Here is a 19,759-nt window from a genome sequence, read left to right as displayed (position 1 = left end):
CTGAGCTGTCATTTGAAGCAATGGATCCAGAAGCACCCCCAAACTGCCAACACAATATTTCAAGGGGAGTGTAACCCCATCCAGAATTGGTTGACCTCCAGACCCAGGTTAGGACCTTCAACAGTAAGAACCTCTGTCTTGTCTGGATTCAGCTACAATTTATTTTTCCTTATCCAGCATGTTATCTCCTCTAGGCATTCATTCAAAGGAGACATACTATCCTTAGCTGAGGCTATTTTTGAATAAATGGAGAAATATATTTGGGTGTCATCAGCATGCTCTGGATGATCTCTCCCAGCCTTCATGCAGATATTGAATAGCATTGGGAATAGAACGGCACCTTTTTTGAGGACGTTCTCTATAGCATGTCATGTCAGATAGAAGTTGCGTTTTCCTCCATCTGTGCTCCAGTCATCATCCTTCCCATTTCAGCTCCCTAAGGTCACCTGTATTCCATGAAGCCCAATTAGTAATGGGTTGGAGAGGACGTTTGGGAGCGATTGTCAATAGTCCTAGTCAGGTCTTGATCCTATCTATTGACCAGGACTTCAACGCCACCCACTTTCCCTCACATGCTCACTAGCACAGTACCTGGCTGGGAGAGCCTGAGTCCATATGGGTCACTATCATCTCCCAGCGAAGTTTCTGTAAAGTATGCCAGGTCAGCCTCTTCATCTTTGAGGAGATCATAAATTATGTATGATTCATTTTTAACTGACCTGGCATTACACAGGAGAAAGGTGAGGTTTTGTGTGCGGCTTGGTGACTGGAAGGTAAGATAGGTCTTAAATCTCTCTCTCTCTCTCTCTCTCTCTTTCCTCTGTAACAACATGTTACTCTAACATCACCATATCTCCCTCTGCCCTGGACAGCTCAGATTGCTGCCCCATTTCCATTACACGTCACACTTAATAAACAATATCTAGGTATAACAATTAAGACACAGTAATACAGCTCTAAAATCACAGTGGTTCCCTATTTGTACATATTAGATTTATTGAACGAAGTACTTGGCTAGTCTAGCATAACCTTACTCCCACTAAGATGATGCCTTAAAGCCAGCTCAATAGTACCAGGTTGTGCTTCCATCACTACCCGGTCTTCCAGCTGCCACTCTCACTGCCTGCTGGTTTATTAGTATCATAAAGATAGTACCTACATGTCAGTATCCAGCCTTACACAATTTTGTGTAATGGGATCCAACATTCAACACACAATACAACACAACACAAGACATAACCAGCACAAAATGCTGGTTACTTATGGAAACACCAAATGTTATCAACTTAAATCCCACCTTTCTCCAAAACTGATATTCAAGTTGGCTTTCAAAAATTAAAACAAACCAAGATAAAAATGCAAACATGCAAAGACATAAATATAAAATTATAGTGTTTTTAAAAATACAGATAAATGATCTGTAGAACTAAAACCATTTTAAAAAAATCCAGCATGAGACCCAGTGTTCAGTACTGGTTTGAATGTTGGATTAGGACTTCAAGAGACCAGGGTTTCAATCCGCATTCATCTGTGAAAACCCACTGGATGATTTTGGGTAAGTCACACTCTCGCACCCTCAGAGGAAGGCAATGACAAATCTCTTCAGGAAAAAAAATGGCCAAATTTGCCACAACACACCAATGAATGCCTTGAGAATATTGTTTTGGTGACTTGGTTGTTTCGTTCACACAGCAAAATGTCAAAAGATGACAAAAATAAGGACTGGAATATCAGTACTTTAGAATGGAGGTAGAGAACATGTGGGTTTTCGTATGCTGATAAACTTCTGTACCATTATTGTCACCAATAGCCAAAATGGCAGGATCTGATGGGGATGACCTTGAAGGGTTATGGCTTCCGTGTCCCTACTTTAGATAAGGAAAAAAAAAATGATGGCTCTGAAAATGCATATAAAGGGCCAAACAGCACATGTATTTGTTCTGAATCATACTGGCAATAGCATAGATCAAATTAAAATTAACAAGAACTATAGATACATCAGAAGAGTGTGAGTATATATACCTAAAATAAGAGGAAGACAAAAGATAACACAGATCAACATTTCTACTTGGAGGCAGTCAGACATATATAAAAAAAAACCTATTTCCTGACATCTACTTTGCTTCAGTTTTCAAGGAAAATGATACATTTATAAGAAGATAAAGATAACCAAGGAAGGAAGGAGTACAGGTCAGACCAGGAAATGAATAGATCATATTTTAATAAATTTAAATCAACATGATGTGATAAAATATAGTTTGAGGTGTTGAAGGGATTAGCTTAAGAAATTGCAAAGCCATTAGCAATTATCTCTGAAAGCTCCTGGAAGTCAGGTTGGAGAGGAAGAACCAGAAATTATAGATCAGTTTGCCTTAGTTTTGTAATAGGTAAGTCAGTAAAATAAATGATGATAATCAGTTTGGGTACAGTTAGAGAAAAAGTGGATAGTTGTTAGCAATCAATATATATATTTAAACTAGCTGTAGTAAATAACTAGTTTTGGGAGATCTATAAGCCTGTTTAGAAACTGTTAGTTCTCTTAGGCGAGTTACAGACAGCCCCTTTCGGGCGGCCTGTAGGCGCACCTTTCCCCGCCGGATCGGGGCCTCAGCAGCCAGACCGGCAGCCGCTGAAGCCCCGATCCTCCGCTTTCCGGGCTGCGGGGAAGCGGCAAAAGGCCCCTTCCCCGCAGCCTGGAAAGGGGTGTCCTTGGGGCTTCAAGCCCCAAGGACACCCCGCGGCAGCGGGGAGAAGGAGAAAGGGGCTGTTTGGCCCCTTTCTCCTTTGGTCCGCTGGGCGCAGCCGTCTGAAGCCTGCGCCCAGCAGACCAAACCAGGAAGGAGCTCTGAAACGGAGCTCTTTCCGGGGTTGCGGAAAGGGCGCCCTAGGCGCCCTGCTGCGACCCCAATACATCACAACCGCACCGCCTCGTTTGGAGGCGGCGCGGTCATCACATACCGCCCCGTCTTAACCCTAGTATGCGCTCCGCGTGTACTTTTTAGCCCATCTGTAACGGGCCTTAGTCATGATCCAAACATAATGGGTTGATGTATGATACTATGGATCATTCTTCCTCTTTATATTATTCATAAAGTAGCTGGTATTTGGGACAAGCAACATGCATGTAGTCAGCTTTCAAGATTACAGTTTAGTTCAGTACAAGAGGAAGTGTGACAAGGTGGTTTAAGGACTCTGGAAAACCAGAGATTGAATCCTTCCTGGTGAACCATGGGAACCTTAAGCAGATATACCTCTCTCAGCCATAGTAGAAGTTAATGCAGTCAATGAAATTAACTGCAACCTCTGCTAAATAAACCTTGCCAAGAAAATGCTAGAATAAGGGGACCATAAAGGTCAACTTGTAGGCAAAACAAGATCCTGTACATTACAATTTAGGTAATGAGTTTATTAGGAATAGGAAGAATATTCCAAAATGTATATTTTTAAATGGTTGAAATGCGTGGTTTTTTTAGTGTAGAGAAATCCTGACAAGGAGAATTCTGGACTGATGAGAATCTTTGCAGTTTGGGATGTGTTCTGTGCAAAATCCATAGGTGGTTGTTTTGCACAGAAAGCAGCATTTGTTGTGCAGGAAGCAGCATTTTCCGTGCAGAAAATGATATTTATACCCCATAATATTATTTTCTGCACAGAAAAGGCTATTTCCTGAACAGGAAATTGTGTGTTCTGGGCCAGATTTGCATAGAAAACAGCATGTTCTGTGCAGGAAAAGATATTTCTACACAGCAGTATTATTTGAAATAGAATAGCTGTGTGGTTTTTAAAGGATCTTCTTAGAGTGGGTAGAGAGTTGCTAAAATTACTCACTGCTTCCTTCAGTGAGAAGGTTGGTGAAGAATTACATCCCTGGATTATGAAATGATTATGAAATATTTGGTTTTAAATTGATTTTCTTCTGAGCTGAAAATTGTTGGCATTTGTATGTTGTTTAAAAGTTGGTTAAAAACAAAACCTTTAAGACATTCCAACTTCACTGCATGCTGCTCTTGGAATTTCTCTGGGGACTGTTTAAGCCACTCCTTATAAAGGCATCCCAGTAATCGCTTACTGCTAGCTGGCAGGCTAGTTCCTTCAGATTTACCATATGGATTAAATTCATCATAAAACATACTGCAGATTACTAGCTGCCATCTGTTGAGAGAACAGTAGAAAAATGTATCAGCGGCAAGAAATGTGGATAGAATTTCCCCCCACGTTTCTAATCTGTACTGACTTGACTTCATAAAAAGTTGTTATTCCCCCTCTTACAGAATGGGCTCAGGGGTCATGTCTACTTTGCCAGGACTACTAGATGATGAAGCAGGTTCTGAGATGGGGAGAAGAAGGAGGTGGAGTCAAGAATAGTGAGGAGGTAGGAGAGAAACAACAGCTGTAGCATTCTGGTGGCAGGTAGCAAGTAGCTGAATCCCCCAATCTGATAGCCTGGAGGAAAGGAGACACTCCACCTGTGATGACCAAAGATGAGTCCTTCTTGTGAATAGACCTTGGGATATTCCCTTTTGCAAAAGGAGTTGTTACTTTTATTCACTATATTTTTAAAAGTCTCTTGCTTGCATTATGTATTACAGTTTTTTAAAAGCACCCTGCTATATTACTTCTTGCCTTCCATTGATTTGGGGTGGGTAGGATAGAGGGAAATTATATAAAACAGTACAAAAGTGGGCTAAAATATCATTTTTGCCCCATGCAGGAGATCCATTACTAATTATTATGTTACTTTCAAGGACAACATCTCACTACCTTCCAAGGTAAGGTATGGCAGGACACATAATTACTTGTTATGTGTGACTTCCAACATCTGGCTATGAGTAAAGGCATGGTTAAAAGCAAGGGCCTATTTATGAGCGAGAGAAAGAACTATGCACTGCACACACAGCTTTCAATTTTCAACAAACCGCCCTTTCTCCCTTTCTAAATTATACCCAAACCCATATATTTGACATGTGGTTCACTCATTCAGCCAAGCACCAAATTAATAGTTCTGGTTATAAAAGTAATTGAAAAGGTCCAAAAGAGTGGAGGGGTCTGGCACACATCAGACAAGGATGTTAAAGAGAGATGTGGGACTAACAGCCTACAATCCTTCTATACAGAAGCTGCCAGCCAGATAAATAACTGCTGACCTGTCAAGTACTCACAAAGAGGACTTTAACCTTGGTTCCGATATTTACAAGATACTATCAATGTGCTCTTATATATACATCCCCTCTTGGGGTTTTGAGTCCTTCCCCCTCCTGGGACGTCATCCAGTTTCCTTTCACTTGACAGCTGTGACTCTGCAATATTGAAGCCTGCTGGTTTCACCTTCAGCCCCTCTGTCATCAGCTTCCTGTGACTCAAGACTCTCCAAATATTGAATCATCATGTCTGCCACCTTTGTCCCAGTTCCAGACATTATTCTGCCTAGAGTGCTCTGTACTCTGACACGGCCTGCAGCTGCCTCCATCTTCGCCATATTGGAACCATGGCAACCGCATGCCGCGGCCCCAATCTGATGTTTCCAGGGTGCAAAAAGGACCCACAAAAAGCATCATGTGGATGCAGTGCCACAGGAGTGCATGTGGTGCAGTGTGCAGCGTCACACCACCATGGGGGCGAAGTTGGGGCATGTGTCGTATGGATGCCACACCCCAACTCCACACTCATGCCAGCCTTAATGGCTGGTCTGCACTGCCCTTACTTGGCTAAAAGGACAAATGTACTAACATGGGAAGAAATATTCCTGTTATTTTCCATATACCACCACTTAATTCTTAACTAAGAAGATTATTTTGTTATTTCACACATGTGATTAACATTAAAACTAGAATTTTAAAAACTGGGTGTTATTTGGTCGCTTCTACTGGACCATGTAATCTGTTTGCAGTTCATAGCAGACATAACCTAGAAAACATGTTTTAGTTTTTTTAAACTGTATTTTCTGTATCCTTTGTCCTCTTGAAATTTCATCTATTTTTCATCCAAGACGCTAGCAGGGAGTGTGCAAAACCCTGAAAGGCTAGTTTTTAACTGAACCTCCAAGGACCTGTGCAGTCAATAATGTAACCCACTTTTAAAAGAGAATATTAAATAGTTACTTAAGTAATTAAAAGACCAGCTTAAAGGAAAGGAAGAACAATTATAGTCTCTTGGCACATAGGATGCTAAGCATGCTTATTAAGCAGTAGCCATAAACACCCACATTTTTCTTCTCATCAGCTGCTTCACAGAACCATATTCCCACATTATTTTTTGAAGAAGTTTGAGAAGTACTAGAGTATTATATGAAGACAGTTATTGAATGAATCTTATGAACATGGACCTGAATGCTATACAGCCCAGCTGCACCAATTTGGTTTCTGAGCATTCTCAGGTGTGTCTCTTTATCATGAGAAACTAGAAATACAATACAAAACAATAAAAACATGTATTTTTTTAAAGTATGCATTTCATAAATATAGCATCACTCTTATATAATCATTTTGTGCATCATAAGGAACTCTTATCAAAATGTTTCTGTTCATGGTATTTGAAAAAAACAACAGTATAACATTCAAATTAAGGTGGTTTTATTCCCTATCCTGCTTTGAAAACATTCATTAATGGTACTATAAACTGTTGCATTACCTCTCTTTCATGAGATTTTTTTTAGCAGCCCAGAGTGAACTTCTGAGATTCCTGTTTTCCTAAGATTCTTATGAATGCATAAACTGAGATTCTTTTAAAATAATGGGATAAATCAAGTTTCCTTTCCCTTGACAGCTGTGACTCTGCAATATTGAAGCCTATCAAGTGTGATAGCGGCAGTAGCATTTTACATGTTCAGCAGCCCTGAACTGCAGTTCTCTGGCCTGAAACAGTGCTGCAGAGCATTTCCCAGCTCACCAGTGATGGTTTAAGGATAAAGGAGTTTGGAGGGGAAAGGATGGCTGCAGGAGGGAGGGTGGATCCCCCACATACTTCCCATGATCAGCCTCTGCAAGCACAGTAGCTGTGTTGAATTTTGGGGAAATATTTTTGCTTTTGTAATATGTCATCCCACTGTTTTTGACAAATTATATTGTCCCATATGTCATATATTACAGGCAATACTGGGCCCAGTGGAACTGTTTGTTGTTGTTGTGTTTTCAAGTTGTCTCCAACATATGGCAACCCCAAGGCAAACCTGTTGTGGGATTTTCTTGGCAAGATTTATTCAGAGGAGGTTTACCATTTCCTTCCCCTGAGGTTGAGAGCATATTACTTGCCCAAGGTCACTCAGTGGACTTCATGACTGAGTGGAGTATCGAACCCTGGTCTCCAGGGTTGTCATCCAACACTTAAACCATTACATCACCTTGGCTCTCGAGTGGAATTGTCTTCTCTCTTAATTATGGAGGGTTTCTTGAAATGACTGAAAAATTACTTTCTTACTGTTATGTCCATCAGTGTTTGGTGTATGATATTAACGATGAGAGGCTCTCAAGAAAGAGACTCTTAAATACCCTAAAGGTTCCAGATTCTGTCTGATGTTGGAAGCTAAGAAGGGTCATCTCTGTTTAGCACTTGGATAGGAGACTGACAACATATACCAGGTATTGTAGGCTATATTTCATGAAAAGGAACTGGAAAAACCACTGCTGAATATTCCTTACCTAAGAAAACCCTATGAAATTCATGATTTCACCATAAAACGACAGGTGATATGAAAACATATACACAACACACATGTAGTCTCTTTCGGCATAAAAAGAAAAAGGGAATCCTATAGCACCTTTGAAGCTAACTTAGAAAAATACAATTCTGTCATAAGATTTTGTGACATCCATTCAAGTGCATGTGAAGATAGTTCGTCGTTTCCAATACAGGGGTGGAAAACTGTGAAAGGTAAGGAGGAGTCAGAGTCCCCAAAGTCCACCCCTGCTCTAATACAACTATGTCCAGCATTAGTCTGAAAAACATTATAATGTTTTGCACAAGCAAGCAGAGGCCCACAGGTGCATTACAGACCGCCCAAAACAGGCAGTCTCGTGCCACCGCTGGTTGCTCCGCGAGGGAGCTGCAGCAGCCAAACCGCGCGGCTCCCTCGCGGAGCAAAAAGAAGCCCCAAAATGGTGCTTCTTTCCGTGGTGCGGATATGACGCCGTGAGGTGCCAATGGCGCACTCGCAGCGTCATATGCGCTATGTAAAGATGGCGGCCCCCGTGTGGAACGGGCGCTGCCATTTTGTACGGACTCGGTCCATATTAGGGTTAGGGGCGTCTGGAAGGTACACCACTTTCTAACTCTAATACGGACCCAGTCCGTACTATTACGCCCGTTTGTAACGGGCCACAATTACAGATATTTTATCAGTATGCAAAAAAAAAGATATTTTATCACCTTTGAGACTCACTCTGTGAAATAAGTTGTAGCATAAGCTTTTGAAGACTTGGTCTATTATTATAATTGTTGTTATTATTATGCTTTATTTACATAGTGCAGTAGATTTACACAGCGCTGTACATACAAACAATAAAATACATAAAAGTAAACCCTCCTATGGCGTACATTCTAAGAAATAATAGCATAATACATATAAATACTACATAACAATAAAGGAAGGGGTTCAATAAAATAAGGCAGGCAACAAATTAAAAATGTCAAATAACAAATAATACTCATTTTAGGTCTACTTCCTTGGAGGCATGAAGTGAAATGGTGCATAGGAACGATCTTTATAATCAGACTAATTATAGCTTCTGTCTGGTTCCCAGCCTGCACAAACCACAGTCAAAAACTCGCTCCACCATTCATATGGTCATCCACCCCCACTCACCTCAGGCAATGTCTTTCCGCCTGCTTTTGTCCCTCAAAACTACTACAGTTAAAACTGACCATCACCTTATCCCCATCCCCAAAAGTTTTGCATTTCTATGGCTATTCACACAGCCTGATTATAAAGGTCCCTTCTGGGCACCAGTTCATTCTGTACAACTGAAGTAGACCTAGTCTATGATGCCTTTCTTTCAGGTAGCGTCAAAGATGCTACCTTTGCATACTGATATTCCTGACCATCTCAGCTATGTCTCTAGATATGTTATCAACAAAGGTGGCACCCAAGGGTTCAAACAACTGCCCCATACTTGTCTACTCTTCTAATATTTAAAGAAAAAGTTCAGAAATGTAATGTGGAATGAAAATTTCATTTTTCCACTCACCCACAAATGGTCTTCATAATGTTCTTCCTGCAGCATGATTCTTCTCTGGTGCCACAACTGTTCTGTAGCCACAGAGCATACTTAGCCAAGCACAGAAGAAATGCATGGCAAGCAGGAATTTATAGACAGTGAAACTGCTTGGTGGCGATTGACAGGAGAAATGAGGTGTGAAGACCAGAGACATGTAAAATAGCTGCTGGGTTAGAACATATCACCCTTTTCGATATCTATGCATGTGTGGAAGCAGGCAGTTGTGAAACTTGTCACAACAAGTTTATTGTGAACACATTTTGTTCTCTTGCTTGACCTCTTCAAAAAGGTCTTCATGCTTTAGTGAAAGTGTTCAGTAACACTCATCCCAGCACAACTCCTTCCCCACTCATTTGCATATAAAAGAGCATAATTGCATTGCATTTTGGAGTCATTTGGAGAGCGAGTACCTTGTCCCTGCCACTTGCCACTCAGCAGTTTGTATATTCAGAATTGTATACTGTATACTCTGACTTACCATGAAAACATAAAGGCTACTATTAGGCTTACATCAGAGGTTTAAGAATCTAGAGTGAGAACTGATGTCAGATCAAGAAGAAAATCATGAATGTTCCTTTTTCCAAGTACATGTTTAGAGAATGACATTGTAAAATTTGGATATTTTCATCTGCATAGTTTTTTTGTTAAGTAATGGTATAGTTATTTTAAAACCTTCTGCAGTAAAATACCAATTATTAGATACTTAGTTACTCTTGCTTGCAAAAATTGTTATGTTATTTTTTTGGCACTCAAATACCTACAGAACTGGAACTGAATAAAAATTGCTTAAGGATTCCAGAATTTGAAATATTGCATTTCATTCTTTGTTCTCATATAAGCCTTCTTTTCTCTTCTCTTCTCTTCTCTTCTCTCTCTGTGTTAAAAAATATTCTTAAACATATAACACACTTGATTTTCTAGCTAAACTCAACTTTTAGAATTTCTTACTAAGCGTGACCTTTTATATTTCCAGACTCTCAGAAAAGATAACCTAACTAACAACTGCATGAGTTTGCTCTAGTTCATTGCAGCAGTGCACAACCTGCTGAGCACAGATCCATCAAGTGGTGTCAATTCAGACTGTGCATTTGTGCACTGACCTTTTTCACAGAGTGCTTGTTTTCTTTTCTTTTTCTCTCTCACCCCCACCCCATCCTTTTTTTGTAGTTGATTGCTTGGATCCCTCCTGCTCCAACCATGGTGTCTGCATAAATGGAGAATGCCTCTGCAGCCCAGGCTGGGGAGGCTTAAATTGTGAACTTCCTCGTGCCCAGTGTCCGGACCAGTGTAGTGGGCATGGCACATACCTCTCTGACACAGGCCTCTGTAACTGCGATCCCAACTGGATGGGTCCTGACTGTTCCGTTGGTAAGAAAAACACCTGATTGGTAGCATTTTTAAAGCCTTCCAGTATGTGGCTAGTGCATGGTCTTTTGCTACTAAGTCAAGATAACACAAATCAGTAATTCAGCTATTATATTGAGTGCTGAAGTTAATTCCAGACACCTAAAATCCTTCATACATACTTTCATAGTAATTCTGACTCTGGTCCAAAAGGCTTAGCTTTTTCTTATGCTCTCCATATCTTCACATGTAAAAGACCAAGGTATGGGAACCATTGTTTTTTGTTTGTTTGTTTTAGCTTGAATCTTAGTAGTGATAGTAGTAGTAGCAGCAGGAGCAATAATACAAAATCACTAATTTGGTCTTTGTCTTTGTTTAATTTCCTGCCCATTGTGAAATTGGCCAGGATCCAACTCTATGCATTTCCTGATGCAAAAGGCTCCAGCAGCTGATACAGGAGGGGACAGACCATTCATGTCCTTTGTATTTGCTCTGGGTAGATGAGAGCAGAATTTGGTGTGGTGCAGAGAGATGGTAATGGAATAGGAGAAGAATGTCTTGTTTGGGGCACACAGGGGCTTTGTGGGGAAGGGAATCACCTCCTCTTAGATCCATTAGAAGAGCTTTTTCTATCAACAGATAAACACAATTGGATCCTGGTTGTTACATATAAGGAAAACTCATGAATGCTTCCCTTTCCAAATGCCAATACGATCCTCGATAGAGAATTTCTTTGTTCTGTCTCTCCCTCTTACCCTTCTTCTTCCTCTCCCATTTTGCTTTATCATGTCTTAATCTCAAAAGATATGAGAACAACAATTTAGCTGATATCCATTGATGGCAAATGGGGCAAAAGGTGAGCTGTTTCAATGTACATTTTGAAGGATGCTGATAATATTAATATATAAATTTATACATAGACTTTCCAGCTCAGAGTACCCTCAACATAATGATTCAAAGTTGTATTCATCCTCTGAAAGATTATTTATGAACATTCTTGGAAGAAGGCTTGCTTACTCACATTTTACAAATAAGTTGTCTATGATACTGTAAAGTCATAAATCACCCATAAAGTCCAGATTCTGCTAATGCCCATGACAATGCCGGACAATAACCATCTCTCTCTTTCTCTCCAGAAGTGTGTTCTGTAGACTGTGGCACTCATGGTGTCTGCATTGGCGGAGCATGTCGCTGTGAAGAGGGCTGGACAGGACTAGCCTGTGACCAACGTGTCTGCCATCCCCGCTGCACCGAGCATGGAACTTGTAAAGATGGAAAATGTGAATGCCGAGAGGGATGGAATGGGGAGCACTGCACCATTGGTAGGCAAACGACAGCCACCGAAACAGGCACATATTGCTTTCTTTTCATAACTTGTAGAAGCATAGTTATTATTGTGAATGGCAAAGGGCTGTCTCTTTATGGGCTCATGTGCTTACAATCATTAGCTTTGCCTCTAAAATCCAAAACATAGGTTTGTGGTGGGGTTTTTTTCTTTTATAATGCCATTTTTAGAAAGAAAGAAATAAAGAAAGATTTTGAGAGCATTCAGTGAAATCTACCAACAAAAAGGAAACAAGTCTGAGGATGCTAAAAAGATGGTGCTGATTTGCTAAAAAAAAAAAAAAAGCATCAGGCCTTTAAGCTCACCATCTTTTTAACATCCTCACACTTGTCTGCTTTTTCTTTGTGGATTTCTCAAACTCATTGCCAAGTTATATCCTGTATTGATGCAAATGAATGTTCAACAAAACTTTTGTGTTCGGCTGTTTATTCCATCTAGGGATAATCACACTAGAGGAGACTTTCAACTAAAGTTAACTAAAGATTTATTTCAATTAACACCCTCCTACTACCACCACACCATACTTCCTGATTCAATGCTACCTGCTTATTAAATATTCCATTCAGAATGCATCACCACAATAGCCATCAAGAACAGGGGTCAAGTTGAGGGGGAACTACCCCCCTGTTGTTACAGAAATAGCTCCCCAGCATTTTCCTGCGTTGTGCTGTGACAGTGGTCATGGTGTTTGCCTATAGACTGAAACAGCATGGGAGGGCCGAGCCAATGCTGCAGCATGCTGGTATACCCTTTCCTAACAGCATGCTGCTCAGTACAGCTTTGGCATCATGTGGAGTGCCATGACTAACACAATTGCATCTCCACTGTGATATGTCAGCCAAGAAAGTAATAACAAACATATATTGCTTCAGATGTTTTTTACCGTTTTGAATTTTAAACCTAAGTTACTTAATTTGTCACTTCAAAATGTAGGTCGCACATGTAAAACCCAGATAGCAACTGATAGCGTACCTCTGCTCTGTTCAAAAGAAGTAGGTGATTTCTTCTTCTGCAGAACGTCTTTATTTATAAGCCAGGGGGGGAAAAGAAAAAATTGTCATGCCTACCCAGGAGAACATGCAGTTTAGAGTCAGCATAGATGTTTGCTTTCTAATTCCCTTTGTCATTCATTTAGCTAACTAGTTCTTTTCAAAATGTTTAAGAAATCTTTGAAAAAGAAACTATAGCTTTTTAAGTTTCTTGGTTGGAGAATGGGACATTTTAAAAGGCAAAAGGTGAACTGAAGTTGTGATGGCAACAGAAGACTTTAAAGGGACAGCTCTTTTACCAGTGAATTGTTTTTTGTTCTAAAGCAAAGATCTCTGGATGTGCCGTCAGACATTTGTTTATTTGTTTATTTAAGTTTCTTTTTAAGTCTCTTTGGGTAGCTAAACCTTTTGGGAAATGCTCTTAAATTGGAATGAGAAATACCCTTCAAAATAAATTTTAATCCTACACGTATTTCAAGGTGATGCTGAAGTTTAGAGTATGTTTATAATGCAGTTTACAAACACTGAAATCAATATTCCCAAGCAGATGTGGGCTGGTTTCCCTGGCCTTGTGCACTTCAGTAGCAGCAGGATCTCTTTTTATTCCTATGGGGGTGAATTCCAAGACCACTTTCATTTTATATCAACTTTGTATCTAGTCAATAACTTTTCCAAAAAGGTTTACCTTCTTCCACTATCTTTGTGTTAATGTCTTTGTTCTTTCAAGTGTTTTCATGTGTTTCTCTGTAACGTGTTTGTCTTCAATTGCAGTCCTACAGGCACCTCAGAGTAAGCACCATTGAGTTCAATAGGGTTTAATTCTGAGGAGGCCCACATAGGATTTTATTGTTAGTTTGAAATTACTGTGCACACAATAAGATGGATATATATTTGATTTCTCAGATAAGATTTGTGCGAGGTCTTACTTTCTGCCTGAATGGCTAAATTATGAGGAAAATGTTCCCCCTCCTCTCTTTTTTTTACAAGTGAATATAATAGCAGCAGCTTTTGAAGTATTATCAGTGTGTATTATCACATGCTTTTCTACAAATAATTTTGTTCTCTGGCAAGGAATGGATTGTGCTTTTAAATAATAGAACTTTAGATCTAGTTACAGAAAGTACTAAGAAGGGCAAATCATTAGATAACATGTTGATCTCATTTTAAAATACAACTGTGCAAGCACTCTTATTCTTAAGAAGGATTTATGGTTCATATAAAATGGCAGCCACATTATTATACTTTCAGAATGATGTTGTCCTGTCTTGTTTTGGGGCTGGAACTTTCAAAAATCTAAATATATTTTTACAATTGACTTGAACTAGACTGCTATTTTTAAAAGAAGGTTAAATTTTAAGCATCTTCAAGTCCTCCTTTCCCCATCGTGCCACTTGAGCTAGAAGATATTACATGCATAAAAATAGACATTTTCATCCCTACCATTTGATTCATGAGGAAACATAAAGTGCATGTAAGATATCTCGAAACATCCCTTTCATTGCTCCAAAATTTTGTATGGCAATGGTGATGCCAACAATAGCTCTTTACAACAAGGAGAACTTGTAAATGTATCCATAGCATGGGAAGATGCCTAGGAAACACAGTCTTCCAGTGGTCATGGTGCTCAGGATGCTTCTTCAACAGTGTTCTCAAGAAAAATGGAATACCAGACTTCCCTTGCATTTCTCTCCCAACTGCTACATAAATTCAGGTGGAGATAGAGGAAATGGTAGCTCAAGTTTAGTTTATTATTGTGGGGGATGGTGGCAAATCAATATGACCCATACCCAATTTTGGAGCTACATCATAGTAGGTCAAAATTCTGTAGGTGACATACACTGCCATACCTACCATTGTACCAGCATCTGCACTTTTTTTTTTTTTTTTTTTTTGGTCTTTGGGTAAAATACTGCCGCCATGTTCCAATGCAACCTGAGATGGATGTCTCTGTTTCATATTTCCATAGCCCATACAGAACCTGAGCATACTGACAGTTGAATCACACTGCAGTAATGGTGGCAGGAAGTTACCTAAACTGCAACTAAATGTATCCACTGGTGGAGTAGATGCTGTTGGTGGAAAATATTCACCTTCTCCACAGCACACACCCCAGTTCTGCTCCAGCACATCAGTGGAAGAGAACTGAAAGTGGAAAAGTTGCAGTGAGGGAAAATAATCCCTTTGTACAAGCAGAAAACTTGTTGTTCATTAATTGGATAGTGCCCAGTGGCTTTTAGTTCCTTTGACCACTATTTGGCAGAAAGGTAATTAAATATATAAATAAATAATAATAACTAAAAAGTACTACAGCAAGGCACTTTGCACAATTTGAAAAAAATGAGTAAATTTGCCATTAACTTAATTTTAAGTCATTGCAGTAAGTGGCTGTCTCATGCAAATGAAGCTGATCTAAAAGTCCTCTGTACATGGTATTATGCAACTACTCTCCTATTCCTGCACCTGATAACGTATGGAGAAAAAGAGCTTCCCTGTGGTGATAATAAATGTCTGTGGTATAAGTGATTATAGGTACAGTTAACATTATTACCATACAACAGAACAAAATCTTTTAGAAAGATGAATGGAAATTAAAGCACAACTAAGGAACAACATAAAGACAAGTGCAAAGTGCAAACAAAATCTTAAACATATGTCATGCCTAGATTTAATACTGATACATTTTCTTTTCTTTGTTCACTTATTAAAGCATTTGGCCCAAAACAAATCAGTTAACTCCATTGCATATGGCACTTTAATACTTTGATCTATGCCTATCTCAATCGTGTGGAAATTTGTTTCTCTCCAAGGGCTGCATTAATTCCAATACAGCAAGAAAGGGACTCATGCACATACAGGTTTCCAAGGAAGGAGTGAATCTCGACCTACTGTTTCATGAACAGAATGGTCCCTTCTGAACCAGATCAGTGGATGTTTCCATTCTACAAACTAAACATTTGTATGGGTGGGAGATAAATTTTGCTATTTTCCCCTAAATTTAATAGGCCCAAAATCAGCTGCCGTACTGTTCTGGAGAGTTTTTAAAGCCCTGGAGCATATTATCAGGAAAAGAAGAGGCTTTAGTGAGAGGGAAATCAGTTAAAATCATCTTCCAACCATAGGAACTTTCAGTCCTAATCCACACAGCCCTGAATCTAATCTATTCTTTCTATGATGGATGAGAAACTACACTCTTAGGTTAGATGTTAATGAATATCTTATATCCATATAATGATGCATGACAGGATATAGACACACTATACAATTGGATCAAAATGGATCAAGACTATTATACTGGCAAAGATCATCACCTGTGATATTTGGATAACTCTTAACAAATATAGAAAGACACATAAATGCTGTTTTCTATGTAAGCACATGCCTTAGTTATATCTCATTTGAATTACTGTAACACAATCCACATAAGGCCACCATTGGAAAGCGTTCTGAAGCTTCACCTAGTCCAAAAAGCAGAAACCAAATGGTTAACTGGGGCTGGCTGCATGAAACACAAAACTCCACTCTTGAAGCAGCTCCACTAGTTACCAATCCATTTCTGGGAATAATTCAGAACTAGTCATAACCATAAAGTCCTATTCAGCTCAGGTCCAGGTTATTTGAAAGACCATATTCTCCCTACAAACCTCCCTGTGTTTTGAGATCTTCAGGGGAAGTCCTTCTCTCTGTTCTCCCACCCTCCCAGATACACCTGTAGGAAGATGGGAGAGGGCCTTCTCCATTGCTGGTCTCAGGCTCTAGACCTCCCTTCCATTATGAAGTTAAGCTGCACCCTCCTTGCTGTCATTCTGCAGGCAGAAGAGGGGTTTGTTTCTGGCAGGTCTTTGAAGACTGACTGTTCAAGGGTGATAGGTCTTGCATAATGTGCTGCATTATCTATTTGTTGTTTTCTTTTTAATGGCTATGCCTGTAACTGCATTTAATTTTATCAATATTTTAATTTCATTTTTTTACTTTTGTATGAGGTAGCTTGTTGTAAGTTGCCTTGAGTTCCATACAGGGGATAAATCTGGGCTTAAATACATACCAACCTCTTCTTCCTCCTTCTCCTCCCTGTACCAGTTAATAACCATTAAAACCCCAAAACTGAATTCATAGTTCATGGAGAATATCTGTTATTGCTGTTGGTGTTGTGTGCCTTCAAGTCATTTCCAACTTATGGCAACCCTAAAGTGAGCCTGTCATGGGCTTTTCTGGGGCTGAGTGGGTCACCCAGTGAGCTTCTATGGACAAGCCGAAAATCAAACCCTGATCCGCAGAGTTCTTGTCCTGTGCTCAAACCATTACACCACAATGGCTCTCAGAGTGTCAGAGTGTGGAGGGCGGGACCCACATTTGCTTGTGACAAGTAATGCGTAGTGGTTTTGACTCAACAACTCTACTCAAGTGGCATCAGGTTAGAATCAGATATTGAAATAGAACCTTGCCTTTAAGTATCAGATAGCAGCCAGTACATTCCTTTAAAGAAGTATTCCCAGTAGATTGACTGTTATAGTCATTACTAAAGACTTTGCAGTATGGACAACGAGGGATCTGCTGTAGTCACCTGCAACTCTTGTGGGATGTTTCTCTTCTTGCCCACAGAAGTCGAGAACTTCACATGCACCAAGTGCAAGTTGGTAGCACTCTTGAAGGAGAAAGTGCAGCAGCTGGAGTCAAGAGTAGCTACACTTTAGCATATTAGGGAACAAGAGGATTTCCTGGACACAATAGAACTAACCATCTTGGATGAGTACCATGCAGAGGAAGATGCTAGGGTGGAAGAGGTCACTTGCCATACACAGGAGGCAGACAGCTGGAGGAATGTCACAAAGAGAAGTAAGCCAAGAAGGAATTGTTCTGGGAGCTTGCAGCTAGAGAATCAATTCAAAGCTCTTTCCCTTATCAAGGAGGATGAAGAAGAGCAGCATGGACAGACTTCAGGGACAGAGCAGGGGAGCCTGAGAGTCCCACCCGAGGGAACAGTCGCAGCTAAGCCTCGGAGGAGGCGTGTGGTCGTAGTGGGGGACTCCTTGCTGAGGGGTACAGAAGCAGTGATATGTAGACCTGACAAGATGTCTCGAGAGGTGTGTTGTCTTCCAGGTGCAAAGATCCGTGATGTGACAGAGAGGCTGACAAGACTGGTCAAGCCTACTGACAAATACCCCTTCCTTTTGGTCCACGTGGGAACTAATGATACTGCAAGACACAGCCTTCAGAACATCAAAAGGGATTACGAGGCGCTTGGTAGGAAGCTGAAAGGAATGGATGTACAGGTTGTCATCTCGTCTCTTCTGCCAGTTGAAGGGCATGGTCCAGGAAGGGAGAGGAAAATAGCAGATGTGAACAACTGGCTTCGCAGATGGTGCCGCCGAGAAGGATTTGGATTCTTCGATCATGGGTTGCGGTTCCATGAGGAGGGACTTCTTGCAACAGACGGGTTGCATCTCACGCCAGTTGGAAGAAATGTTTTTGCCAACAGTCTCAAGAACTTGATCAGGAGGGCTTTAAACTGAGTTCCGAGGGGAAGGGAGACAATATTAAGGAAGGCGAAAGGGATGGCGAAAATAGTCAAACTGACAGAGGAAACAAGAAAAAAAGTGCAAGGACCCAACAGTGGGAGGCAAAAAAACTTGCACAGGCAGCAAGTAAAAGGGAACTATGGTCTGCGATGTCTCTACACTAATGCACAGAGCATGGGAAATAAGCAAGATGAACTCGAACTCCTAGTACAACAAAGCAAATATGATATAATAGGCATCACTGAAACCTGGTGGGATGGGTCTCATGATTGGAATGTGGAAATAGAGGGGTATAACCTTTTAAAGAGAAATAGGCCAAACAAGAAATGAGGAGGAATAGCACTATATGTCAGAGATATTTACACCAGTGAAGAGATCCAGGACATCAATCATGGAAGCCAGGTGGAGAGCATCTGGGTAAAAATTAAAGGGGAGGGAAACAACAAGGATGTTACGGTGGGAGTCTACTACAGACCCCCAAGTCAGACTGAGGAATTGGATGATATCTTTCTAGAACAGATGACCACACAGTCAGAAAAGAGAGATGTAGTAGTGATGGGCGACTTCAACTATCCTGATATTTGCTGGAAGTCAAACTCAGCAAAATCCTCAAGGCCTAGCAAATTCCTCACTTGCCTGGAAGACAATTTCATGGTCCAAAAGGTGGAAGAGGCAACAAGGGGGTCAGCTATTTTAGATCTGATCCTAACCAACAAGGATGACTTGGTTAATGGGGTGCAAGTGGTGGGATCATTAGGTGGAAGTGACCATGTTCTCCTGGAGTTTGTAATACAGTGGAAAGGAGAAGCCAGGCATAGTCAGACACGCATCCTAGACTTTAGGAGAGCGGATTTCAGTAAACATAGAGAAGTATTGAGGGCAATTCCATGGTCAGAAATACTAAAAGATAAAGGAGTTCAGGACGGATGGGACTTTCTCAAAAGGGAGATACTGAAGGCACAATTTCAAACAGTTCCAGTGAGAAAGAAAAACGGGAGGTGTCTCAAGAAACCAGGATGGATGACTAAATGGAAAAAGGGGGAAGATGGAAAAGGGGGAAATCACTAAAAAGGAATTCAAAGAAATAGCAGGCATGTGTAGGGGTAAAATCAGAAAAGCTAAAGCACAGAATGAACTCAGGCTTGCTAGAGAGGTTAAGAACAATAAAAAGGGCTTTTTTGGATATGTCCGCAGCAAAAGGAAGAAGAAGGAAACGGTAGGGCCACTTCGTGGAGAAGATGGCAAAATGCTAACAGAAGACAGAGAAAAGGCAGAATTACTCAACACCTTCTTTGCCTCAGTCTTCTCAGAAAAGGCAAAGGGTGCTCAACCTGAGGATAATGGAGCAGAGGACAG

The 19,759-nt window shown here is 40.5% G+C and overlaps 1 protein-coding gene across 2 annotated transcripts in view; it reads left to right on the top strand.

Annotated features, from left to right (window-relative positions):
- The window catches only part of TENM2 (teneurin transmembrane protein 2), a 216,416-nt gene that overhangs the window by 62,539 nt on the left and 134,118 nt on the right, over positions 1–19,759 (top strand). The window contains exons 6-7 of one of the 2 annotated variants that reach the window (XM_042452450.1): positions 10,377–10,577; positions 11,690–11,875. In XM_042452450.1, coding sequence (XP_042308384.1) covers positions 10,377–10,577; positions 11,690–11,875 — 387 coding nt within the window. Of the gene's footprint in view, positions 1–10,376; positions 10,578–11,689; positions 11,903–19,759 lie in introns of both variants that reach the window. The other variant, XM_042452449.1, reaches the window with a different exon arrangement.

Source organism: Sceloporus undulatus, chromosome 2 (genome assembly GCF_019175285.1).
Source record: "Sceloporus undulatus isolate JIND9_A2432 ecotype Alabama chromosome 2, SceUnd_v1.1, whole genome shotgun sequence".
In the NCBI taxonomy this organism is placed as follows: Eukaryota; Metazoa; Chordata; class Lepidosauria; order Squamata; family Phrynosomatidae; genus Sceloporus; species Sceloporus undulatus.
This window is presented reverse-complemented; position numbering and strand designations above follow the sequence as displayed.